We start from the raw sequence: 27727 nt of genomic DNA on the forward strand, positions 1-27727 counted from the left end.
GGATGCTTAACCAACTGAAACACCCAGGTGCCCCCACAATTACATATTTTTAAAAACTAACTGTTGGGGCGCCTGGGTGGCTCAGTCGGTTAAGTGGCCGACTTCGGCTCAGGTCACAATCTCGCAGTTTGTGAGTTGGAACCCCGCGTCGGGCTCTGTGCTGACAGCTCGGAGCCTGGAGCCTGTTTCAGATTCTGTGTCTCCCTCTCTCTGACCCTCCCCCATTCATGCTGTCTCTCTCTGTCTCAAAAATAAAAAAATAAAGTAACTGTTACCAAAGAACTTAGTACCAAAATTGGAGAATTTAAATGATGATTTTATTTATTTAAAAAAAAATTTTTTTAATGTTTATTTTTGAGAGCAAGAGAGACAAAGCATGAGCAGGGACAGAGAGAGAGAGGGAGACACAGAATCCGAAGCAGGCTCCAGGCTCTGAGCCATTAGCACGGAGCCTGACTCGGGGCTCAAACTCACGAACTGCAAGATCATGACCTAAGCAAAAGTCAGTTGCTTAACCGACTGAGCCACCCAGGTGCCCCTAAATGCTGATTTTAAAAATAGCTTGAACAACTAAGTAGCTCCATTTTCTTCCAGATCAGAGCCAAAGACTGGACCTGGGGTAGTAACTGTGCTGCCTTTTTTCTGTAAAACTTCCAGTATTTCCAGGGTCTGTTTAAGGGACTCAAAAATTGACATGTCCAGTCTAGGCCTGAGCACCAGGCTTTAGTTCCCAAATACGGAGTGGGCATTTATATGTCAATGTTATGCAAGTACTTCAAACTAACAAAACTTATCTTTCCTCCCCATACCTGTTCCTCCTCCTTGCTTTCTTCCCTTGATCCCATCCACCTGGGCAGTCTTCAGAGTTCTCACTGACCAAGGAAAGTGGGTGAAAGTTATTAAAAAAAAATTAGCCACTCTCTGCCTAAACACCTGCTTAATCGGTTGCCTCCTTCATTCCCATTCGTTTATCTTTATCTGAACTACTAAGCTCTATAAACACCTGGTAAAAGACCTTGTATCCTTCCTAGACTTCATTGAAATGTCTAATCTGTGGATCTTTTCCTGATTATCCCCTTCCCAACTTTCTGTTTCTGCTGGGCCTTGTGACTTTATACTTAAATCTTTCCTTATCTGTCTCCTCAAAAGCTCAGAGAGTGTAAACTCTTTGAAAGCCAGGACTGGGGCTAATCTGTCTTTATAGCTCTGAGGACGAACAAAATTGACTTATAGAAAGCCCTTAGTAAATGTTTGCTGAATGAATGAATGAACTCATTTCATAACTGATGTCCTACTTTCTGTTCTCTTCTGGCCTGAGTGATCCATTCATTCATTCATTTTTTTAAATGTTTTATTTTTTGAGAGAGAGAGAGGGAGAGAGCAAGAGCACACATGCATAAGTGGGGGAAGGGCAGAGAGAGGGGGACAGAGGATCTGAAGCGGACTCTGCACTGACAGGCTGACAGCAACGAGCCCAATGCAGGCTCGAACTCATGAACCATGAGATCATGACCTGAGCTGAAGTCGGATGCTCAATGTACTGGGCCATCCAGGTGCCCTAATCATTTATTTATTTTTAAGTAGGCTTCACACCCAACATGAACCTTGAACTCCCAACCCTGAAATCAAGAGTCCAATGCTCTACTGAATGAGCCAGTACCCCTGGCCTGAGTGATCCTTTTAAAATGCAATTTCCTTCACTCCATTTGTGCAAGTTTTGTCTCTTCCAGTAGCCTAGGACATCCTTGAGAGAAACGAACCATTCTGTGTACACAGTGAGTATTCAAGAATCATTTGTTGATAAGGGAACTAAGGGAAGATAATACTTTGTATGTTAATGAATAGTAGAAAAGCTTATAGGGTAGGTATGGTAGGGTCCCAGGAACTATCTTCATATTTAAATATGAACTATATCCATAAATAAAATCATGTAGATAACATCCTATCCCAATAAAACATACATACATTACAGACATATCCTGGAAATATTGCTGGTTCCATTCCAGACCAATAAATAAAGTTGGTATCACAGTGGTGCCTGGGTGGCTCAGTTGGTTAAGCTCAGTCTTGGTTTCAGCTTAGGTCAATTATGTCAGTTTCAGGAGTTCTGCCCTGCATCAGGCTCTGTGATGACACCATGAAGCCTGCTTGGGATTCTCAGTCTCTCTCTCTCTGCCCCTCCCCAACTCTCTCTCAAAATAAATAAATCAACTTAAAATAAAAATTTGAAGGGAAGGGCACGTGGGTGGCTCAGTCAGTTACACGTCCGACTTCGGCTCAGGTCATGATCTCGCGGTTCATGGGTTCGAGCCCCACATCAGGCTCTGTGCTGACAGCTCAGGGCCTGGAGACTGTTTCAGATTATATGTCTCCCTCTCTCTCTGCCCCTCCGCTGCTAGCGCTGTCTCAAAAATAAATAAACATTAAAAAAATTTGAAGGGAAAAAAATAAAGTGAGTATCACAATAAAGTCAGTCTCATTAATTTTTTGGATTCCCCAGGGCATATAAAAGTTATGTTACATTATTGTGTGAACCAGACTAATGCCATCTTGGACAAATCTATCACGACCATTCTGCGATCTGAAGCCTTCTAGAGCAGTCTCCCTACCTCATTCTTTTTGCTGAGCCACACGCTTCACACCTAAGTACACCCCTGGGTCATAACAACCTGATCTGCTCTGGAGACATGATTCTCAAAACATTTCTTCCCAGGTGGTCTCCCAGCCTGTACTCCTCAGCCTTTAGGACTATAAAAGCAGGTCTTATGGAAGGTGGAGATGAAGAAATCTATTTGTCTTAGAGCCACCGAAGAGGGACTACTCTTCAGAAGTCCCTTTAATAAACCATTTTTTGTCAAGCTGGACTTGTTGGCCTTTTTCTTCGGTCTTATGGCTCCGCTAGCCTTTGGAGATCATTTTGCATATACTTCCCTTTCATAGAACAATTGGCAAGCCAGCCAGGAGCAGCCCAGAGACCGAAAAATGGGCAAGGAATGAAGTTTTTGTTGGGGGAAACCCTGGGGTGGGCAACCACATCGACGTGGGAAGGCATAATTGGTTTGCTTGATGCCTGTGGACTGTTGCAGGAATACAGGGACACCCTGAAAATGCCAAATGGATTAGAGCTATTAGAAAGTCACATGACCCACTGAGGTAAGGAAGGCCACCAAGCAGTGGCTGTGGTGGGTTGGCCACTCCTCTGGGTCCTTCGGGGTGGCCAACAATGCCTAGCTAGTGGCAGAAAGGAAATAAGGCAGTTGGAAAAAGAATTACAATTGGAAAAGGAAAGGAGACTATCCACATCCCTTTTGGCTTCTAACTTGGCAGATAATATCTAAACCCAGGATACACAAATCAAGGCTTCACTGTTATCACTTTGTGTGTCTTATGGGGCATAAAATGCAGTGACCTAAGATTATAGCCATCATTTGAAGCCAGACTGGGATGCTAAACCATGGAACTCATGGGAAACATTTTTGTATGCCAGTAACGTAGGATGTGTTTTCAGTAGAAGGTATGAGAAATGGAGACGCTTTTTTGTTGGAGAATAAAAAAGTAATTTTGTCCTAAAAAGCATCTAATGGTCTCAAGAGAAAAAAATGACAGAATCATAATGTAGAAAGTTGTAGAAGGTTTGTGGAAAAGAATATTTGACAAGGAATTGTGTGGTCAAGCTGGCTAAGACTAAAATGAATTTACTTTAATATCAAAAGCTGGTGCAAAATTAGAATTTGGTTTTCTCGTTGTTAAAAGGACATACAAATCTTGTGGCACCTGGGTGGCTCAGTCGGTTAAGTGTCCAACTCTTGATCTCTGCTCAGGTCTTGATCTCAGGGTCTTGATTTCAGATTTCTGAGTTCAAGCCCCAAATTGGGCTTCATGCTCAGCCCATGAAGCTGAATGAACAAATAAATAGACATACAAATCTTAAGTGTCTTCTCCAAATATAAGTGGAAAAAGTTTAAGCCATCTAGACAGGTTACCTTACCTTATTCTATCTACCAAAAAATAAATTTAGCTCCTAGATTTATGAGTGAGTTTTGTACCTATTTCATGACAGTCATTTTAAAACAGAAGCTATAAAGTCATCTGTATGTATGTGTTATGTGCTATTTTCCACCTCTGGAGAGTATTGCTAAAATTTGTTTAAAAAAAAAAGTTTTAAGTTAGTTGGCTTAATTACAACAGGCATATCCTTAGAGTTTTCAAAATCAAAAAATTTAAATAATCAAATTTACTAGTTAAGTTCATGTTTATCTACTGTAGTTTGTCAGCAAAAAGGACTTAGAATGATGGTTGATTTTGTCTGATGTCTCATGAAATTTTCACAGGTAATCTAGACATAATTGGTAAGAACAGACAGACTGAGTAGATAAAAAAAATTTTAGGTAGGGGTGCCTAGGTGGTTCAGTTGGTTAAGTATCCAACTTTTGATCTCGGCTCTCATGATCTCACAGTTCGTGGGTTTGAGCCCTGTGTTGGGGTCTCCACTGACAACAGGGAGCCTGCTTGGGATTTTTGTCTCTCACTCTCTGACCCTCCCCCGCTTGCTCGCTCTCTCAAAATAAATGAATAAACTTAAGAAAAAAAAAGTTTTAGGTAAACTTTTTAATTAGTTTCCCAAATCCACTTGGTACCTTGAAACCTTAAAGTTTTGCTAAGTGATGAATTAAGTTAATTTCATCAAATATCTAGATCATTTGCTAATAAAATAATGAAACATTACTAAACACAGGTTTATCTACTTCTGGCTTATTCCAGAGGAACTAAAAGATGTGTTAATGCTATATTGAAAAGCTTAAAAGGCACAAGCTTCCAGAAATTATGAAATCATAAATTTAAATTTATATCATAAATTTAAAGAATGCTGGTATAACAGCTCACAATTGCTTACTTCTTAAGTTTTTATTAGAAATTAAGGTTTCTGAGGGTTAAAAATTCTAAATAATATATGCAATTAACCTTATCAGAAATAAGAAGGTAGGGGCGCCTGGGTGGCTCAGTTGGCTAAGCATCCGACTTCAGCTCAGGTCATGATCTCACAATTTGCGAGTTCGAGTTCCCCGTCAGGCTCTGCTGACAGCTTGGAGCCTGCTTCAGATTCTGTGTCTCCCTCTCTCTCTCTGCCCCTCCCCTGCTCACACTGTCTCTCCCTCTCTCTCTCTCTCTCTCTAAAACAAATAAACATTAAAAAAATAAATGAAAAAAAAAATAAGGTTAATCTAAAACAAAGGCACCATTAGGGTAACCCAAAAGCAAACGTGGCATGACCTACAGGCAGTGGGCATAAACCGAGAAAAGACCGCCAACCAAATGACGTTCTAGTGGCTTTATGGAAGAAATTTACTCCTGCTGAGCAATTTAGGCCACTGCCCTCCATGCCACCTCTGGAAGAAAAAAAAAAAAAAAAAAAACTAAGCCGTAGGTGACTTTTTTAAATTTAAGTTTATTTATTTACTTATTTTGAGAAAGAGAGCATACCCATGCACTCACTCCCAGGAGAGGGGCACAAAGAGAGAATCCCAAGCAAGCTCCACACTGTCAGTGTGGAGCCTGATGCAAGGCTCAAACTCACAAAGTGTGAGATCATGACGTGGGCCAAAATCAAGAGTCGGATGGTCAAATTACTGAGCCACCCAGGTGTCCGGCCACAGGTGACTTCTTACAGGGGCTGGGAACACCCCTGCCTGAGAGACCAGGGTTGGGACCAAGATTGCTTCCATGTGAGAGCCTAGGGGGCAACCAGAGGCCCCAAGTATAGTTCACAACTTCGTGGACACCAAAAAATAAGCAAAAAGCCATGGCCTCAGTGGATATCAGAGCAGAATGCACCCTAATTTGTGGCAATCCAGAATGTCACTCAGGGACCTAGGCAGTCACTGATAATTATAGAAGGAAACGCGTAAGGGTGATGGGCACAAGAGTGCGCTTGAGAATATAAGCACAACTGCTCCATATGAGGTTTTCAATTTTGCAATCAATACTGGAGGCCAGATTCGGCATAGATATTCTCCTGGGAAAAAACACTACAAAACTCCATAGGAGAATTTCACTTTCGAATTAGGGTAATTGAAACTGTCTTAAAGGGAAATTCAAATTGGGATCCTGTGTTACCCCCTCCCCAAGTTGTCAATGTAAAGCAATACTGGTTGTTAGGAGGATTTGAGGATATACCTACCACTAAATAATCAAGCCAGCACGAAATCCCTATTATAGGGCTGTATGGCTTGTGAAGAAACCAGATGGCACCTAGAGAATGACCACTGATTATAAAGAACTAAATACATGGTGCTATCCCTAATATTACCCAAATCGCTGAATGGTATATGGTGTAGGCTCTTACCATATGGCTTTGGATTCAGCGAATACTTTTTTTGGTTGTTTACTTTTAAATGTTATATTTGAGAGACAGACAGACAGACAGCACAAGTGGGGGAGGGGCAGACAGAGAGAGGGAGACACAGAATCCTAAGCAGGCTCTAGGCTCTGAGCTGTCAGCACAGAGCCCGACAAGGGGCTTGAACCCATGAACTGTGAGATCATGACCTAAGCCAAAGTCAGATGCTTAATCAGACTGAGCCACTCAGGCACCCCTATTTATTTTTTAGACAGAAAGAGAGAGAGAGAGAGAGAGAGAGAGAGAGAGAGAGATCACACAAGTGGGGGAGAGGCAGAGAGAAGGAGAGACAGAATCCTAAGCAGGCTCCACACATCAGTGCAGAGCCCGATGTAGGGCTCCATCCAACTCACAAACCACGAGATCATGACCTGAGCCGAGATCAAGAGGCAGATACTTAACCAAATGCAGCAGTCAGGCGCCCTAGCCAACACTTTTAGTATTCCTTCACATCCCGAGTCACATGGGACGGTTGACGATGGGCATTCTGGGTATTGCCACAAGGATATTTGCACAACCCCACTATCTGTCATGGTAAGACTGCTCATATTTTGTCTTTATATCGACCACGATTCACAGTTAAAAGGTTTCATTGTATGAATGATGTCACTCTAACTCCTGAAAACTTCTGTTAGTCTTACCTGAACAATCTCTACACTCATGTGAACAAGCAAGGATGTGCCATCAATCCACAGAAAAAGTACAAGGCCCTGGACCAGCAGTAAAGTTCTGGCAGGTTACTTGGTCAGGTTAAGGCTTCTTATACTGGGCTCTGTGACTGACAAGATTCAATAATTTCCCATCTCTAAGACATTAAGCAACTGCAAGTGTTCCCAGTGGGGTACTGGAGGGCCTCTAGCCCAATTTAGCAAAATGCCTGCACTCTCTATACCATCTGGTAAAAAAGGAAGCCCACTGGCATCGGGTAGAACATCAAGCTGGCTTTGACCAAGCTCTTAGTTGTTCAAGCACAGGCCACAAGAAATTACTTTACTAGTATTTCCATGACCCTAAACGTGACCACTAAATGGGATGAGTTGGGCATTTTGGCAGCATGGGAAGTTAACCGTTGAACTTTGGGTCACAACTCTGCAAGGGAATAAAGATACAATATTTTCCTATTGAACAAGTATGGGGGGGGGGTCTATAAGGCCCTTCAGCAAGTGGAGCCCTTAATTGCCACTCTTCCAGTAACTGTCCAACTGGGTTGCCTATAAAGGGAGGCTAGATGGTACATTTACAAGAATGAAACTGCCATAACACAAGCCCCTACATTGCAAAAATGGCATGCTTACCTACAACAACAGAGTGTCCACCCCACTAGTCCCCTAGGAGCTGAATTACATGGTATCATGGAGCCAGTAGAATATGAAACCTTTAATGATCCCCCAAGAGCCTCCTACAGAGAGACCGCCAGACAAGTAAAGGAAAGCACAAAACTTATTCCTGAAGCTGTTTGGTGTATGGGTGGCTCCCCTACAAGGAATCCTAGTCACTGAGCTACGGTAGCAATCCAACCCGACTGATACTATCTTGTTTGAGACTGGAGATAATAAAGGCAGCCAATGGGCTGAACTGACAGCTGCCTGGATGGCATGTATGCATGAATCTTGACCCCTTACCCTCTGCATGGATAGCCGGGCTGTCTATAAAGGCCCAATGAGCTCGGGATGAATGGAAAATTTTATTGAAACCATTATGGGGGGGGGTTATGGAAGGATATGTGGAATATAGGACACTGCTGCCTCCCAAACTATTTTCCATGTCTCAGCACATAGGCCTGTCTCACCCACTAGGAATACTGAGGCAGACACCTCAGCAAAAACCAGGGGCCTTACCTCCATACAAAGTTCAGAATTGGCCCTATGTATTTATAAATACACTGGGCATTGCAGTGCTAAGGTGGGTTGGAACCTAGCAAAAGGAGCTGGCATGCCCCTTTGCTATATTGACATACTAGCAGCCATCAGTAACTGACTGATCTGCTCCCATGAGACCTAGGACAGTTCCACACACAGGACACATACATCATGTGATCCAAGTGGTTTTAGACTGCCAAATTGGTTATATTAGCCGTCTACCCATGAATCAAGGGAAAAATAACACTCTAACTTGTGTGGATACAGCCACTGGACTCAGGTAAGCCCTTCCCTATAAAAGGGCCAATCAAAATGCCACCATCAGGGGTGCCTGGGTGGCTCAGTCGGTTGAGTGTCTGAACTCAGCTCAGGTCATGATCTCACTGTGAGTTGGAGCCCCCACATTAGGCTCACTGCTGTCAGCAGAGAGCCCACTTGGGATCCCTCCCTCTCTCTGCCCCTCCCACGCTCACACTCTCTCTCAAAAATAAAAAATAAACATTTTTTTAATGCCACCATCAATGCCCTAGAACTCAGTGTCATGTACAGATATCCTCGAAGGATAGATTGTGATAGGGGAACACATTTCACTGGACATGATATGTAGAACTGGGCTTATGAAAATATACATTGAAAAGATGCTCAACATCGCTCCTCATCAGGGAAATTCAAATCAAAACCACAATGAGATACCACTTCATGCCAGTCAGAGTGGCTAAAATGAACAAATCAGGAGACTATAGATGCTGGAGAGGATGTGGAGAAACAAGAACCCTCTTGCACTGTTGGTGGGAATACTGGTGCAGCCGCTCTGGAAAACAGTGTGGAGGTTCCTCAAAAAATTAAAAATACACCTACCCTTTGACCCAGCAATAGCACTACTACAAATTTACCCAAGGGATACAGGAGTGCTGATGCATAGGGGCACATGTACCCCAATGTTTATAGCAGCACTTTCAACAATAGCCAACTTATGGAAAGAGCCTAAATGTCCATCAACTGACGAATGGATAAAGAAGTTGTGGTTTATATACACAATGGAATACTACTTGGCGATGAGAAAGAATGAAATATGGCCTCTTATAGCAACGTGGATGGAACTGGAGAGTGTGATGCTAAGTGAAATAAGTCATACAGAGAAAGACAGACACCTTATGTTTTCACTCTTATGTGGATCATGAGAAACTTAACAGAAGACCATGGGTGAGGGGAAAGGGGTGGGGAGAAAGAGTGGGAGGGAGGCAAACCATAAGAGACTCTTAAAATCTGATACTGAGAGTTGATGGGGGGTGGGAGGGAGGGGAGGGTGGGTGATGGGCATTGAGGAGGGCACCTGTTGGAATGAGCACTGGGTGTTGTATGCAAACCAATTTGACAATAAATTTCATATTTAAAAATAAATAAATAAATAAATTAGGTTAAAAAAATACATATACATTGGTGGTTTCATTTACCCTACAATCCACATACCACCAGGCTAACTGAAAGAAGAATGGCTTTTTTTTTAAGTAGGCTCCATGCCTGGCACAGAGCCTAACGCAAGGCTTAAACTCACAACCCTTAGATCAAGACCTGGCCGAAGTCGAGAGTCAGATGGTCAGATGCTTAAGTGACTGAGCCACCCAGGCACCCCTCGAATGGCATTCTTAAAGCTCAACTCAGAACTCTCTTACAGATACCACAGTTGCATGGATGGACAAGCCTTGCCAGAAGCCACACACTTGTTAAATTTGACAGAGACTAGCTGTAGCACCACCCCATACTCATGGTTAGGTACCAAAACCAGCATGCCTACGGCTAGTGCCATCCAGAAAATGAGGCCTGAGAGGCTGGTTGCTGAGTTCACAGCAGCCCAGAGACAACTGTGGCTCCAGACTGCTCAGCCCATCCTCCTGGGCAAAGGGACACTTGAACGGAGTTAGAATGACAACTTTCCCCAGAATGGATACGCTATTTCTTATTAGAGTGTGAGAAATGTCTCAGACAGCTGAAGCAGTCCCTGTTGATCCTACTGGAGCTGGGGCCAAAACAGTCAACATAACAAATTCCAGACAGGCACTGTTACCGAAAGGCACTCTAGTTAGTTACCTAACATGGTTGTTTGCAGCACCTTGAATTTTTCATGTACAGATAGACTCTTTGGCCCTTGGGCAACATGTCTGATAGGTCCCTCCTGTTCATGTACCTCAGGCCACCTCTGTGCTCCTGACAGAGGGCAAAGGTACTAGAATCTTCTCAATAGAGGGAGAGGATCTCCCCAGACAAGTACCTACTAAACATTTATTCTTTTATCCTTATCCTGCTGCTTCTCTTGTCCTGGTGAAGGAAACCCTTTTCTACAATGGACATGGACATACATGGACGGTTTACAATGGGATTCATGCTATATATGTGGTTTGCTCCCCTTTCATAGGTCTCTTCTGTTGCTGTTTGCTGCTGTGGTTTAGGTCTTCAACTTGAACACAGTCTGGTAAAGAAACCTACTGCCAAAAGCCCCTCTCTGATGGCTCAGGGAATACTGCAAAAGAGGTGGGCATGGGAGATTATAAGAGCCAGACTGGAGAGGCGCAAGGTGTGAACCAAATTAACACCATCTTGGACAAATCTGCCATGATGACCGCTCTGTGATCTGAAGCCTTCTTAAGCACAGTCCTCCCCACCCCCCACGCACACTTTTTCTATTTAACCATATCCTTGGGGCATAACATCCTTGATCTACTCTGGAGATACTACTACGATTCTCAAACATTTCTTCCCAGGTGGTCTCCCAGCCTATACTCCTCGGCCGCTAGGGCTGTAAAAGCAGGTCTTATGGGAGGTGGGGTTGCAGAGACCTACTTGTAGCTACCGAAGACACATTTCTGTCTGCTAGTCCCTTTAGTAAACAATTTCTTGTCAAGCTGAACTTGTTGGCCTTTTGCTTCAGTCTTCTGTCTCCTTTGGCCTTTGGAGATCATTGTGCATATACAGTTCTCTCCCTTTCAGAGAACTGTACAATGGTCAATTAAGTGTGCAATAGCATTATGTCTAAAAAAAGTTTACACTTTAAAAAATACTTTCTTGCCAAAAAATGCTAACCATCACCATTACAGCTCAGGGAGCTGTAATCTTTTTGCTGGTGGAGTGTTTTGCCTCAATGTTTATGGCTGCTGACTGATCAGTGTGCTAAAGGCTGGGGTGGCTGTGACAATTTCTTGAAATAAGACAACAATGAAGTATACCACATCAAATGGCTCTTCCTTTCACAAAGAGTTTTTCTGTAGCATGCGATGCTGTTTGATAGCATTTTACCCACAGCAGAACTTCTTACAAAAATTGGAGTCAGTCTGGGGCACCTGGCTGGCCCAGTTGGTAGAGCATGCGACTCTTGATCGCAGGATTGTAGGTTCGAGCCCCGTGTTGGGTACAGAGATTACATAAAAATAAAATCTTAAAAAAAAAAAAAGAGACAGACACACACACACACACAAATTGGATTCATTCCCCTCAAACCTTGTTTTTAAGCTGTGTTTTGTTTTTAAAATTTTAACATTTATTTCTGAAGGGAAGAGAGACAGACAGACAGACAGACAGATAGTACATGAGCCGGGGAGGGACAGAGAGAGAGGGAGATACAGAATCCAAAGCAGGCTCCAAGCTGTCCGCATGGAGCCTGACACAGGACTCGAACTCACGAGCTGTGAGATCATGACCTGAGCCGAAGTGGGACACACAACCGACTGAGCTACCCAGGCGCCCCTGTTTTTGTTTGTTTAGTAATCTCTACACCCAATGTGGGGCTAAACCCACAATGCTCAGATCAAAAGTCACACACTCTTCCAAATGAGCCAGCCAGGTGCCCCCTTGCTGCTGCTTCTATCAGCTCAGTTTATGTGATACTCTTAAATCCTTTGTTGTTATTTCAACAATCTTCACAGCACATTCACAGAAGTAGATTCTATCTCAAGAAACCACTTTCTTTGCTCATTCAGAAGAAGCAAATTCTCATCAGTAAAGTTTTACCATGAGATTGCAACAATTCAGCCCCATCTTCAGGTTCCACTTCTAATTCTAGTTCTCTTGCTCTATCACATCCAGAGTTACTTCTCCCACTGAAGTCTCAAACCCCTCAAAGGCATTCTTGAGGGTTGGAATCAACTTCTTCCAAACTCCTGTTAAAGTTGGTATTTTGACCTCTTCCCATGAATCATAAATGTTCTTAATGGCATTTAGAATGGTAAATCCTTTCCAGAAAGTTTCAACCTATACTCTGCCCAGATCCATCAGAGGAATCATGACCTATGGTAGCTATAACCTTACAAAATAAATATATTTCTTAAATAGTAAGACTTAAAAGTCAAAATGACTCCTTGATCCATGGGCTACAGGATGAATATTGTATTAGCAGGTATAAAAGCATTAATCTTATTGTACATTTCCATCAGATCTCTTGGGTGACTGGTCAATGAATAGTCAATGAATAATATTTTAAAAGGAGTCTTTATTTTCTGAGTAGGTCTCAACAGTGAACTTAAATTATTCAGTAAACCATGTTGTAAACAGATATGCTCTCATCTAGGCTTTGTTTTTCCATTTATAGATTACAAGCAGAGTAGATTTAGCCTAATTCTTAAGGGCCCTAGGATTTTCAGAATGGTCAATGAACATTGGCTTCAACATAAAGGCCCCAGCCACATTAGTCCCTAATGAGAGTCAACCTGTCCTTTGAAAACTTTGATGTCAGGCATTGACTTCTTCTAACTATGAAACTCCTAGACGGCATCTTCTCCCAACATAGGGCTGTTTCATCTACACTGAAAATCTATTGCTTATTTTTTTTTTTAATTTTTTCATGTTTATTTATTTTTGACAGAGAGAGAGAGAGACAGAGCATGAGTGGGGGAGGGGCAGAGAGAGAGGGAGACACAGAATCCGAAGCAGGCTCCAGGCTCTGAGCTGTCAGCACAGAGCCCGACACGGGGCTCAGACTCACAAACCGTGAGATCATGACCTGAGCCGAAGTCAGACGCTCAACCGACTGAGCCACCTAGGTGCCCCTGAAAATCTATTGTTTAGTGTAGCCACCTTCATTAGTTACCTTAGCAAGATCTTCTGGATAATTTGCTACAGCTTCTACAACCACACTTGATACTTCACTTTGCACTTTTATGTTATAAAGACGGCTTCTTTAACTTCTTGAACCAACAACCTCTGCTAGCTTCAAACTTTTCTTCTGCAGCCCCCTCACCTTTTCTGTCTTCACAGAATTGAAGAGTTAGGGCTTTGCTCTGTATTAGGCTTTGGCTTAAGGGAATGCTGTACGGCTACTTTGATCTTCTATCCAGACCACTAAAACTTTCCCCATATCAGCACTAAGGCAATGAGCGTGTTCACTGAAGCAGCAGGTTTTTTTTTTTTTTCACGTTTACTTTTGAGAGAGACAGAGTATGAACACGAGAAGGGGAGGTGAAAAGGGGGAGTCAGAATCTGAAGCAGCCTCCAGGTTCTGAGCTGTCAGCACAGAGCCTGATGCGGGGATAGAACTCACAGGCTGTGAGATCATGACCTGAGCTGAAGTTGGACACTCAACCAACTGAGCCACCCAGGCACCCCAGCACTTTTTTTAAAAGTTTACTTATTTTGAGAAGAAAGAGAGAGTGCAGAGGAGGGGCAGGCAGAGAGAGAGAGAGAGAGAGAGAGAGAGAGAGAGATGAAGAAGAAGAGTAGGAGGGAGGAGGGGGGAGGGGGAGAAGGAGAGGGGGGAGGGGGAGAAGGAGGAGGAGGAGGAGGAGGAGGAGGAGGAGGAGGAGGAGGAGAGAAAATCCCAAGCAGGCTCCACCCTGTCAGTGCAAAGCCCAACACAGAGCTCAGTCCCAAGAACCTTTGAGATTATTACCTGAACCGGGATCACGACTTGGCATGCTTAACCAACTGAGGCATCAAGGCGCCCCTGGAGCAGCACTTTTAATTTTCTTCAAGAACTTTCCTTTGCATTCATAATTTGACCAACTAGTGCAAGAGGTCTAGCTTTCAGCCTGTCTCAGCTACCACATGCCTTCCTCACTCATCTTCATCATTTCTAGCTTTTAATTTAAAGTGACAGATGTGCAACTCTTCCTTTCATACGAACACTTGGAGACCACTGTAGGGTTATTAAGTGGCCTAATTTCAATGGTGTTGTGTCTCAGAGAATAGGGAAGTCTGAGGAGAGGGCGAGAGATGGGGTAACAGCCTATTTGGTGGAACAGTCAGACCACACACAACATTTATCTATTTAGTTCACTGTCTTATATGGGCACCGTTCATGAAGTACCAAAACATTATAATGTAACATCAAACACCACTGATTGTACATCAAGATAACAAAAATAATAATAATGAAAAAGTTTGAACTATTGTGAGAATTACCAAAATGTGACACACAGACACAAAGCGAGCAAATGCTGTTGGAAAAAATGGCACCGATGGACTTGCTCAGGGTCACTACAAACCTTAAATTTGTAAACAACACGGTAGCAGCAGAACATGCCATCACAAAATGAGGTGTGCTTGTATAGGTTTTTGAAAACTCTTGCTATAGTTTTCCTAAACAACCTAAATACTGTTGAGTGATTTGTTAAAGGTTCCTTACATAAAATGTCTGTAAGTATTAAAAAATCCATCAAGTATTAGATTGAAAGGAATATCAAATAATGATAAACGGATTGCAACAGGAGAAACCAAATACTTTTATCACTATCATTATTTTTTTCTTAGTTTATTTATTTATTTTGGGAGAGAGAGAAAGCTCAAGGGGAAAGGGGCAAAGAGAGAGAGAGAGGGAGACACAGAATCCTAAGCAGGTTCCACACCACCAGTGCAGAGCCTGATGCGGGGCTGGAACTCACAAACTGAGACCATGACCTGAGCCGAAGTCGGACGCTTACCTAAGCCACCCAGGCATCCCACTATAATTCTTTATATTAAGGAATGTGTTTAAAGTTTAATAAGGAAAAATTATTCATAGCTTAGAGTATATGTACAATCCTGTGATAAATTAAGCTACCTTAGGGAAATTAAAGGTTATTCTATTAAGACACAAACTTATTGGGCTTTGATTATAAAAAAATTTAACGGCAAACTTACCCAGACTTTTGTCATGGTGGATGTTTTATCCACCAAAAGTCGGGCTGGTCCTCCTCCCCCACCCTCCACCTTCAAATTTAAGCCTTTTAATATTTTGTACTTTATAAATCAACTGAAGCCATAACTCTTCCATCCACTCGATCTCCTCTCCCACTCTATGCTACTGAGCAACTACCCCTCCCCCCACACCAGCAGAAGACTAAGGGAGCAATCTCTGGAGAAGGTGAAACAGAGTATGCCTGGACTGTAGGATAGAGGGTATTAGTTCCATAGTGAAAACGGGGCAGTTGAGTAACATGCTCCCTTTACTCCCAAAATATTGGCAGCCAGGTCTTTATTCTTTAGGTACAAGAATATGGCCAGTAAAAAAGGAAAATACCTAAATATACTAATATCCAGGGTTCCCCGAGCAAATGCGCCACCCAGATCACCTTATAGTGAAGCTCCAAGTCATAACCCTATCCACACACTTAGAGCTTTCATTTAGCTTTTTAGTTCTCCATTCTTAGTTAAGAGCAGATAACCAAGAATTACCAGACACTCCAGGAAAAAAAGACCAAAAATCAGAAAAGAGCGCCCTAGGGGTGCCTGGGTGTTGGGTGTCTGACTGTGGCTTAGGTCATGATCTCGGTTTGCGGGTTCAAGCCCTGTGTTGGGCTCTGTGCTGACAGCTGGGAACCTAGAGCCTGCTTCAGATTCTATGTTTCCCTCTCTCTCTGCCACTCCCCAACTTTTGAGTGTTTTCTTTCTCTTTCTCAAAAGTAAACAAACAGAAAGAAAGAAAGAAAGAAAGAAAGAAAGAAAGAAAGAGTGAGCAGAACACCTTAGAGGGAAAAGACTGTGCAAAGAAAACAAAAACACTACCCAGTATTTACTAAAAGGGATAAGACAGGGCATCCATGAAATAAGAACAGGATTCTAAGAAGTGCAAATTCAACAGAAGGGCTGCAATATAAAGATGAGGAATATTCAAAAAGTGAAACAAAATATTGAGAGATGGAAGACAGAAGAGAAACTTAAAAGTTAGAGAACTAGTCCGGAAGGTCCAGCATCCAAAAGAGAGTTCCAGAAAAGAGAACAAATACACAGAGGAGGGAAAGCCTCCAAAAATAATTCAGAACTTAAGAACATCCATTTCCATGTTGCAAGTACCTACTGAGTGCCCAGTACCATTGGTGAAAGGTAATTTGATACACTACTGTGAATTTCACAACACAAAAAAAGGGCCACAAAAGCTTCCACATCCAAAGCGTCAAGAATCACAATGGCTCCCAGCTTCTCAAAAGCAACACTGGAAGCAAGAAGAGAATCTGGTAAAATTGAAAACACACATCTTCTATGAACCAGCAATTTCACTCCTATATATATAAGCCAGGAACTGTCTATATAATAGCTGGGATAAGTGTACCAGACTGTTTATAATAGCATTATTTCTAATAGCCCCAAACTAGAATTAATCAAAATGTTCACCAAAATAGAAGAGATAAATTTAGGGATGCTCATATAATAAAATACCATAATTTATGAAGTTTAAACTACAGCTACCTACAACAGTACGGATGTATCTTACAAATATAACGCTGAGCAAAAGAAGACAAAAACTGAAGAATTGTATACAGTATGATTCCACTGACAAAGTAAACAACTGGCAAAAATAAACTATATCACTTAGTGATACATATATAGGTGGAAAAATTATAAAGAAAATAAGGAAATGATTAACCAAAAGTCAAGGGAAGGGCTGAGTTGTGACTGGAGAGAGAAACATGGGCAGCTACTGAAGTGCCTCAATATTCTACTTTTTGACCTGCATGGAAATTACAAAGATTTGTTTTATAATTATTAAGCCATACATATGTTTTATGAATTGTTCTATGTGTATGATGAATTTTATAATAAAAGAAGAAAGATGATAATGGAGCAATGCTTGCAAAATTCTGAATGGAAATTATTCTCAGTTTGGAATTCTATATCCATCAAAATTATAATTTTGAGACTAAAAGGCATTTTCAAACATATGAAGACTAAAAAAATGTATCATGTATGTTTCCTCAGGTAACTATTTGAAGAGGCTTTCCATCAACATTAGAGCATAATCATAAAGAGGAAGACATCAGATCTAGAAAACAGACCCTAACAGAGAGGTACAGGAAATCACACGGACAACAGTAAATATCATTATTCAGAAGCCCCAGGATTACTACCATGTACCAGGCATAGAGGGCATTTTAAGGGCTGTCATGACCCGATGCTCCATTCCTTTGTACAACCTCTAAAACCCATAAAAAGTCCTGAAAGATATGCTTCACCAAAACGGCATAAACCCAAAGAAGATGACAAGATACCTAAGAAACAGGAACTCAAACCCAAGGAAGAAAGAAAGGAAAGAAAAGCTCCACAGTGATAGCTGTGTAATAGGCCTGGATAAGAGGATCACTAGCTCCTGGAAGGATATGGCCAAGGGGAAAAAAAAGAGAATATCTGGTATAGCTGACTTTGTAAAAACTGAGAAATATGTATACATGTAGAAGAATTAGCAAAAAGTATAAACAAAACTAAAGAAATAACAAAGCAAATATTAGCCTCCAGAATAACAAAAACAAAGAAAAGAAACAATCATAGTACAGAACATTGCTCAGCTAAGAATATTTACATGTGCCAGCAGCTCTTGAACTATGGTCTAAAGATCACTTGATGTCTCCTTTCAGGGAATCCATGTGGGCAAAACTATTTTCATAATGATCTAAGACATTTTTCTTTTCCACTGTGTTGACATTTGCACTGATGATGCAAAAGCAACAGTAGATAAAACTGCTGGCACCTTAATACAAATCAAGGAAGAGCACCAACTGTATTAGTTGTATTTTTCACCACATTTGCACTTTGGAAAAAAAAAGCCAATTTCACTTACCAATGCCTTTCATGAAGCATTAAAAATTACTGACTTTATTAAATCTCAATCCTTGAGTATACATACTTACATTTTTTAATATTCCATGTGATTAATGGGAGTGTGCATAAAGTATTTCTGCATAATGAATTGTGGTAATTGTCTGGAGGAAAAGCTCTTGGGTTTGAGCGGCAAACTGAAGTAGCCACCTTTTTTTTTTTTTTTTTAAAGACGAAATGACAGGGGCACCAGGGTGGCTCAGTTAGTTAAGCAACTGACTCTTGATTTTGGCTAAGGTCATGATCCCAGGGTCCTGGGACTGAGCCTTGCATCAGGCTCTGTGTGTGGAGCCTGCTTAAGATTCTTGCGCTCTCTCTCTCTCTCTCTCTCTCTCTCTCTCTGCCCCTCTCCCCTGCTCATGTGCTCTCTCTCTTAAATAAAAAAAGAAGAAGAACAAGAAGAATAAGAGGAAAGAAGAAGAAAGAAGAAGAAGAAGGAATGACAGGAAAACTATGTTATTTGGGGGTATTTAATAGACATTTTCTCAAAAATGAATTAAGGAAGGGGCACCTGGGTGGCTCAGATTGAGTGACTGACTCTTGATTTCAAGCCCCAAGTCAGGCTCTGCACTGACAGGATGGAGCCTGCTTGGGATTCTCTCTCTCTCTCTCTCTCTCTCTCTCTCTCTACCCCTGCCCCCCAAAATAAACATTTTTTTTAATAATTAAAAAAATGAATTAAGGGAGCCTATGGTTTTCAAGGAAAATAACTGACACTATTTGTTGTCAATGATGAAATGTGAGCTTTCAAGAAGGTGAATATAAGAACTGTATCTATCCCCATGAACTCAGTAGCTTCCCAGTACTGATAAGACTGGTGATGATATTAATAAATGTTACCTGGAAGATCTGCTTATCTCAGTCAGCCAGCATTTTTCAAATGGCCCATTTATGATGTTAAAAAACCACTGTTGGGTAAAAATCCCATTCATTGGGGTGCCTGGGTGGCTCAGTCGGTTAACTGTCCGACGTCAGCTCAGGTCATGATCTCACTGTCTGTGAGCCCCCACGGCAGGCCCTGTGCTGCTGCAGCCTGCTTCGGATTCTGTGTCTCCCTCTCTCTCTGCCCCTCCCCCGCTCATGCTCTCTGTCTCAAAAATAATAAAAACATTAAAAAAAATTTTTTTTTAATTCTATTCATAGTCCAAGATAGATCAATGAGATTTTAATGTAAGAGTGGGGATAGTTCACTGATGTGGTTTCAGATTCCACATCGCAATAACCTTTGAGTAACCACCACGTGTTGAGTTTTAGTGAAATACCAAAAAAGAATATCCACGATAATCTGGAAAGGCTATTAACATACTACCTCTTCAAATGATTTATCTGTATGAGGCCAGGTTTTCTTCATATATTTCAACTAAAAAAAACATACCACAACTGATTAAATACAAAAGCTAGTAGACATAATCCAGCTGCCTTCTAGTAAGCTGGACATTAGATTTTCAAAAAATGTAAATCAGGGGCGCCTGGGTGGCTCAGTCGGTTAAGCGTCCGACTTCAGCTCAGGTCATGATCTCACGGTCCGTGAGTTTGAGCCCCGCGTCAGGCTCTGTGCTGACAGCTCGGAACCTGGAGCCTGCTTCTGATTCTGTGTCTCCCTCTCTCTCTGACCCTCCCCCCGTTCATGCTCTGTCTCTCTCTGTGTCAAAAATAAACGTTAGAAAAATTTTTTTAAAAAATGTAAATCAATGCTCATCCTCACACCAAATTTTTGAAATATAATTTTTCATAAAAATGTTATCTTAGCATGTAATAAATGTATTATCTAAGAAATTTTAAAATTTCTCAGTTTTATTTCTAACACAGTAAAAATATTGAACAATAAAACCTAAACAAAACCTGTTTGGGTTTTTTTTTTTTTTTTTTTAAAGTTTGTTTATTCTTGAGACAGAGACAGGGTGTGGAGGGAGACACAGAATCTGAAACAGGCTCCAGGCTCTGAGCTGTCAGCACAGAGCCTGACGCGGGGCTGGAACTCACGAACTGTAAGATCATGACCTGAGCCGAAGTCGGACGCTCAACCGAGTCACCCAGACGCCCCCTGCTTGGGGTTTTAAGAGGGTCAAGGGATTTTATCCACCAAACATAATTTATTTTGGCACAGGCATAAATTAGAATCAGGAGGTAATATATTAAGACTCAATAGCGCAGCATTTGTGGCAGGAGAGATCCTGAAACCAAAGGGTTTCAGAACTGCTGGCACCAGCATCATAATAAAACCAAAACTGTTAAATATTATTTTGGGAAGGTAGAAGAGAAGCAGAGCTCATCAAAATGGTTAATAAAAGTACGATAGAAATGTGCTCTGGGGCACCTGGGGGGCTCAGTTGGTTGAGTGTCCAACTCTCAATTTCAACTCAGGTCATGATCCCAGGGTTGTGGAATTGAGCCCCACATCAGGCTCTGAGTGTGGAGCCTGCTTAAGATTCTCTTTCTTTCTCTCTCTCTCTCCCCCCCTCCCCTGTTTGCATGTGCTTGCTGTCTAAATTAAAAAAAAGGTTTTTTAATTAAAATAAAAAATGAAATAAAAAAAGCCAGGGATACTATCCTTTTCACCTCTGTACCCTCACAAAGCCTCATCACAGCCGTATTTACTAATCATTTAACTCAATGAATGCATAAATGAATGACATAACACAATTCACAAAATTAGGTCACATTAGAGCAAACAGCTATTTCTCCCATTTTTACAACTTACACAACAGTACTGGGAAGTCATGTTTGAAACCTGAATGAGAGATCATTCAGTCTATTCTCAAGTCAGTGATTCTATGACTCTGAGACAACTATTCATTACGTAAATACACAGGAAACCACATATATAAAAGGTTACACACACACACATTTGTTTTCTTACCTGTTGTAACTTACAGCAAATACTCTTGAATTTCAATAACTAAGATTTTTTTCTCTCCCCTATTTCCCCCCATTCCCCTGGCTTTCAATCTCTGTTGACTTCTACTACCCTTTTACGTCCTTCTGGATTACACCTCACTTTCGTGTACCATCATGCACCTTTAGGTTAGCATGACCAACAAAAGACACCGAGCAGTTCCAAGAACCTACAGAGAAACCAGACAAAAAAAGTCTTACCAATAGTATGATTCCCATAAAGGAGCTGCTCCAAAATTGCTGTTTTCCCCACAGATAACAAGCCACAAACCACAACCTTGCAGCCCTTTCCCATCTTCTCTCAGGATGTCACTGTGAAGAGAAGAGAAGATCTGTGAAACTGTATACCGTTCAAATCAACCTTTTTCTATGTTTAAATAAGTCATACATACAGAGGGGGGAATTTCAAAAATAAAAATATACATATATATACAGTAAAGCATATGCTTCCAAACCCCACTCCTAGTCTGCCATTTGCTCCTTTAGAACAATCAGTTACCAGTTTCTTAAATATTTTTGCAGAGCTAATCTAGATAAACACAAGAATACATATAGATATAAATACATGTTTATTTTTTTAAAAACCCACATTTTATACAAAGAATACTTCAACATTGATTATGTCTACAGGAATCTGAGTCAAATCCTAGATGAAACCAGTTCTTGAAAGATACTTCCTGCTCATCAAGATTTACCTGGAAAAATCAATATTTAAGCAAAACTTTAAGGAGACATGAAGACAAAAATTTGGATAGAGAATGATCCTAATTTTTTAGAGGAACATTAATGCTATTAAGTTCATCAATTTTTATGAAGAGAGTGAGAAACTGGATTCTGGTAGCCACTTGGTCATACTACTTTTTGAGTCACACTTCTTAATGCTAGAAAAATTGCTCGGGCACTTTAAACCAGAAAGAAAATGAAAACTCCTTTCTCCTAGCTTCTTAACATATCCAAGGAACAGCAAGACCAGGTAATATTTTCTTCATTCTCCTCAAAGCTTTGATTTCCCAGAAGTCAAGGCATCAGAAGCCAGGGCAGAAAGGGAAAAAAAAAGTTCACTGAATACAACAGAGTAACTTGAGAAAGGAATTAAAATTTCCACACTGCCTTCTGCCATCTCCACCACCTTATTTCCCCCAATTCTCTTGTTAAGAAGTACAGAACAGGGGCGCCTGGGTGGCGCAGTCGGTTAAGCCTCCGACTTCAGCCAGGTCACGATCTCGCGGTCCGTGAGTTCGAGCCCCGCGTCAGGCTCTGGGCCGATGGCTCGGAGCCTGGAGCCTGTTTCCGATTCTGTGTCTCCCTCTCTCTCTGCCCCTCCCCCGTTCATGCTCTGTCTCTCTCTGTCTCAAAAATAAATAAAAAAAAAAAAAAAAAAAAAAAAAAAAAAAGAAGTACAGAACATGCAGTAACTCAGACTAAAAGGGATGCCACGACTCCTTCAAGGCAGAAACAACTACGCCAAGAAAGTACAGGTGAGCATTCAAAGGGTTGCCAGGTACCTTTCTGCGTGTGCATGTGTGTTGCGCATCACTATCGTGTGTGTGTGTGTGTGTTGTTGTTGTGTTTTACCAACACAATATTAAGCAACAAATATTAAGCAACAAATGAACTTCCTATAACTCTTCTCTATTTTCTCAAGTCTGTAATACTTTATGACCCAAATCAGCCACGACACTAATCTGCTGACAGGAACAATTTTAATGCTACGATTATTGTAGCACTGTAATAACACAGCACTCATTTCCAGAGCAGTCCATTACATTTTACTGGTAGAGAAATAATCATCACTTATGCAATGCAACCGTTATTTCCTAGGTGGCATGCTTGGGATCCTTCCAAATCTTCCCAAGAATATTTATCACTTGTTTCCACAAGAACTATGTCTCTTAAGGGACTTTTTTTTTTTTTAATGTTTATTTACTGGGGAAGGGGGGAGATGAGAGGGGGAGGGACAAAGAGAGAAGGACACAGAGAATCCCAAGCAGACTCCGTGCTGTCAGTGCAGAGTCTGACGTGGGGCTTGAATTTAACAGCCCAAGATCAAGAACTGCATGCTCTACCAAGGTAGTCAGCCAGACGCCCCTCTTTTTTATAAATATGTTTTCAACAAAACTGCAATAGAAAAATTCTCAGCCTTTATTTGTAATTGGAGAGGTTTGTGTAATATAGATCATCTGCAGTAGGTATCTCCTATGTCAGCAACTATGGCCTATTGTAAAACATTTTTTACACATACCTCTAAATTTATGATTAATCTAATATCATCTCATTTATCATAGGATTCTACACTTTCTGTATATTGTGGTCTCCTCTAAGTTATGATGCCACTGAATCTTTAACGTTTTTTAAAAAAGGTTTTTAGTGATAATAGTGAAAATTTAAAGGGAGTTGCCACTTGACCACATGTCACCAAAAGGATAAAAAATAAATCTGACAGAGGATAAGAAAAATGATGGCAGTATCTCTACAACAATTCTGTTGTCAGAAAAGGTTGCTGTTGGAATCTAAATTCTAATTTTTCTATTATTATTTCTCTTCCTCTAAAAATGTCTCAGTCCCAGCAGAATTTCTAAATACCAATACTTACCTTCTCTCCTCTTCCTGTTCAATATGAAAATGTCCCTTTACCACACATTATATCAATCTTCAAACAAATACAAGTTGTTTAAAAAGGCAGGTACATACTGTAGTTAAGTGAACCAGGCAGTTAAAAGGAAAAAAAAATTATTAATAGCAACAGACCTCCCCACCCATCCCCCCCACAACACACACACTCCGTAAAATGGAGGCTAATCCAAGTTCTGGGGACTGTATCAAACTGGGAAAATGCTGAAACCAACAGAATCCTGAGAAATGCAGAAATTAAATATATCAGTCTTTGGAAGTGGTTTTAATATATCTGCTTTAATTTTTTTTAATGTTTATTTTTGAGAGAGAAAAAGAGCATTAGCGGGGGAGGAGCAGAAAGAGAGAGGGAGACACAGAATCTGAAGCAGGCTCCAGACACTGAGCTGTCAGCACAGAGCCCCACGAGGTGCTCAAACTCAAGAACCAGGAGATCATGACGTGAGCCAAATTCAGACACTTAAGTGACTGAGCCACCCAGGTGCCCCAATATATCTGCTTTAAAAGTGGCATACTACAATTGTACTTTCATCACTCATTGATATTAGGATTAATGGATGAAGTGTGTTAAAAATACCCATTAGTTTGAATTTCTCTGTGTGTGTGTGTGTGTGTGTGTGTGTGTGTGTGTGTGTGTAAATAAACTGGGGAAGTTGTTTAGGTATATCAGAGAATCTCCATCAAGGGCAAACAGTACAAATAACTGAATAGAGGTTACTCAAACACTAGGTATGGATTTTAAGATATTTTCCAAGGAAGGAAACAAGATAAAACAGAGTAAACCATGTTAAATATACCATACCATGAAAAACAAAATAAAGATGAAAGAATAGATGTCATTAATCAAAGCATAGCTGAAACATTCTAAGTTCTTCAAGTGACCTGCTACCATCAAGTATGAATTTATAAAACAAAATAACATTAGTATTTAATGTAAGGCTTTGAACAAGTAACATTAAACATTCACACAAAAACGATTTTCTATATATGATCATGATGGTGGGGACTTACATTACATGTATGGAAGTGGTTCTCACACTTTTATATACTCAGATTTACAAATGAAAAACTACTAGCAGCTTAGTTCTTTAAGTATTATAATGTATCACAATTCCCAAACATAATAAATATGCACCATTTCCTTCCAACACAAAAAGGAGGTCATCTGCAGTACCCTGAATGGGCAGTAAATCACATGAATAGATCCTGGGGGTGGCCAAGCCTCCTTTGTAAATATAGCTTTCAAGTGTTTGAAAGGCTCCAGAGTAGATGGATGACCATTAAGGTTCCTTTCAACACTCTGAAGCTATGACAGCAGAAATTGCTTACCCAGAAACTGCATCTGAGATTATTAACACTGAGATTAGTACAAAAGCACTAGTTAGAACTACTTGGTACAGTCCACACCCTAAGTAACTGCTGGACAATAAAATTCAGTCTGTGACCTATTCATCTTCATCTGATACAAATGACTGGAGAGAACATGCTTAACAGGGAAAATTCAATGCAGTCTTAACTACATATTGCTTTGCTTTCCAGGCTAATCAATAATGTTGCTAGAGAATAAAAACATGACCTGATCCATTCCTGTGTAAAACACTGAGCTTGGTCAATATTCCCTTTAAAGAGCTGTCAGAAACCACTGCCCCAAACTGTCAGTACTTGCATTTTTCTAGGGAAATCATTCTACTTTTGTAAGTAAAACACAAGTTTTTTCATGCTACCAAAATAATATTAATACTGAAACAAGATCATAGATGTTATAGATCATATTATGAAGCTTCATGTAGGGAAAGCATCTACACTGTGTATTTATTTATCTATGCAAACATCATGTACTGTGTGCAACACTTTTACTTACCCACATATGAAAGCATTTCACATAAACATACATTAAAGTTTTGTAAACAATATTGCAAATACAATATAATAAGCAGATTCCAGCCTTCCATTCTTTTATTCACTCAGTAAATATTTACTGAAGTCTTACCAAAATGCCAGGCATGAGGGACAAACTAGGGGGCAAAACCAGAAATGATACCTGCCCTCAGGAATCTCAAAATCAATTGGAAAATACCAGTCCAAATCTTGCAAAACTGCTAGGAAACAAATTAAGAAACAAAACTGCAAAAGCTAATTAAGAAATTAGCGATTATTCGCATTGCCAGAACTTCTTTCCAAATAATTCAACCAACTTTGTAGTCTAACATGGCACTCAAATTCATGACCAGGAGATCAAGGGTCACATGCTCTACAGACTGAGCCCTTTTTTATTTTTTAATTAAAATTTTTTATAATCATTTTTTTTTTTTTAGAGAGAGAGAGAGAGAAAGTACATGTCACTAAGGGGCAGAGGGAGGGGGGGGGGGGGGAAGAGAGAGAAAAAGAGAATCCCAAGCCGGCTCCTCACTCTCAGCAGAGAGCCTAAAGCTGGGCTCAAACCCAGCAACCGTGAGATCACGACCTGAGCCAAGGTCAGATGCTTAACTAATGAGCCACCCAGGCCCTTATAATCAGTCATTCTTGACTCATTTTTCTCACACCCCACATCTGCTCCATCAGTAAATCCTCTACCTTTGAAACACATCCAGTGGTCAGAGGCACTATCTTCCCTTACCTGGTCTCTCAATGATGCCTATATCATAATCCCCAACACCTGCGAGTATTTTATTTTACACAGTAGAAGGTACTTTGTGGCTGTGATTAAATTAAGAACCTCAAAATGGGAGATTATCCTGGATTATCTAGGTGGACCCAGTATAACCACATGTGTCTTTTAACAGGGAGAGAAGTTTGTCAGAGAGAAACAAAGATATGAAGATTCTAGGGGCGCCTGGGTGGCTCAGTCGGTTAAGCGGCCGAATTCGGCTCAGGTCATGATCTCGCGGTCCGTGAGTTCCAGCCCCGCGTCGGGCTCTGTGCTGACAGCTCAGAGCCTGGAGCCTGTTTCAGGTACTGTGTCTCCCTCTCTCTGACCCTCCCCTGTTCATGTTCTGTCTCTCCCTGTCTCAAAAATAAATAAAACGTTAAAAAAAATTAAAAAAAAAAAAGATATGAAGATTCTATCCTGCTGGCTTTGAAAATGAAGGGGTCAGGAGCCAAAGAATGCAGGTGGCCTGTAAAAACTGGAAAGCTTCGGCAAATGGATTCTCCCCTAGTTTCTCTAAAAGGAACACAGCAGGGCACCTGGGTGGCTCAGTCCCTTAAACCCTGACTCTTGATCTCAGCTCAGGTCATAATCTCAAGGGGTTGTGAGACAGAGCCCAGGGGCGACTGAGCCCCTGCATTGGCTCTGTGCCAACAGTGTGGAGCCTGCCTGGGATTCTCTTTTGTCCTCACTCTCTGGCCCTCCCCCATTCGTCCACGCCCTTTCAAAATAAATAAATGAACTTAAAAAAATACATAAAAGGAACGCAGCCATCTGATTTTAGCCTAGGGAGATATCTGACCTGTGTAAGAGAACAAATTTGTGTTGTCTTAGCCAGTATATTTTCTGTAATTAGCACAAGGAAACTAATACAACCTCCTAGTCTCTCTGCTTCAACTTTTTCCCCTCTTTTGGCCTCAGAGCTGCAATCCAAATAATCCTTTAAAAAATGTAAATCACAAGAGCTCACCCGTCTGCTTGAAATCTTCCAATAGTTTTTGGGTGCCTGGCTGGCTCAGTCAAAAGAACAGGTGACTCTTCATCTTCAGCTCCTGAGTTCCAGCCCCATGTTGGGTGTAGAGATGAATAAACTTAAAATCTTCCCATAGTTTTTGAATTCAGACAGTGTGAAAACCCAAAGTCCTCCTAAGAACCTTCACCTCATATCATAGGCTAGTTTCCCTTGTGGCAGATTGCTGTTTTTGTATGAATCCAGGCATGCTCTAGCCTCCGGTACTTTTCCTT

General features: G+C 41.1%; 1 protein-coding gene across 2 annotated transcripts in view; it reads right to left on the minus strand.

Moving 5' to 3' along the window:
• Window positions 1-27727, minus strand: part of NKIRAS1 (NFKB inhibitor interacting Ras like 1) — a 39981-nt gene that overhangs the window by 11172 nt on the left and 1082 nt on the right. Inside the window, exons 2-3 of one of the 2 annotated variants that reach the window (XM_049628876.1) lie at window positions 21406-21516; window positions 810-872 (exon numbers count right to left, since the gene is read on the minus strand). In XM_049628876.1, coding sequence (XP_049484833.1) covers window positions 810-872; window positions 21406-21499 — 157 coding nt within the window. In that variant the 5' untranslated portion in view covers window positions 21500-21516. The remainder of the gene's footprint in view (window positions 1-809; window positions 873-21405; window positions 21517-27727) is intronic. The other variant, XM_049628878.1, reaches the window with a different exon arrangement.

The sequence above is a fragment of the Panthera uncia genome, chromosome C2 (assembly GCF_023721935.1).
Source record: "Panthera uncia isolate 11264 chromosome C2, Puncia_PCG_1.0, whole genome shotgun sequence".
NCBI lineage: Eukaryota > Metazoa > Chordata > Mammalia > Carnivora > Felidae > Panthera > Panthera uncia.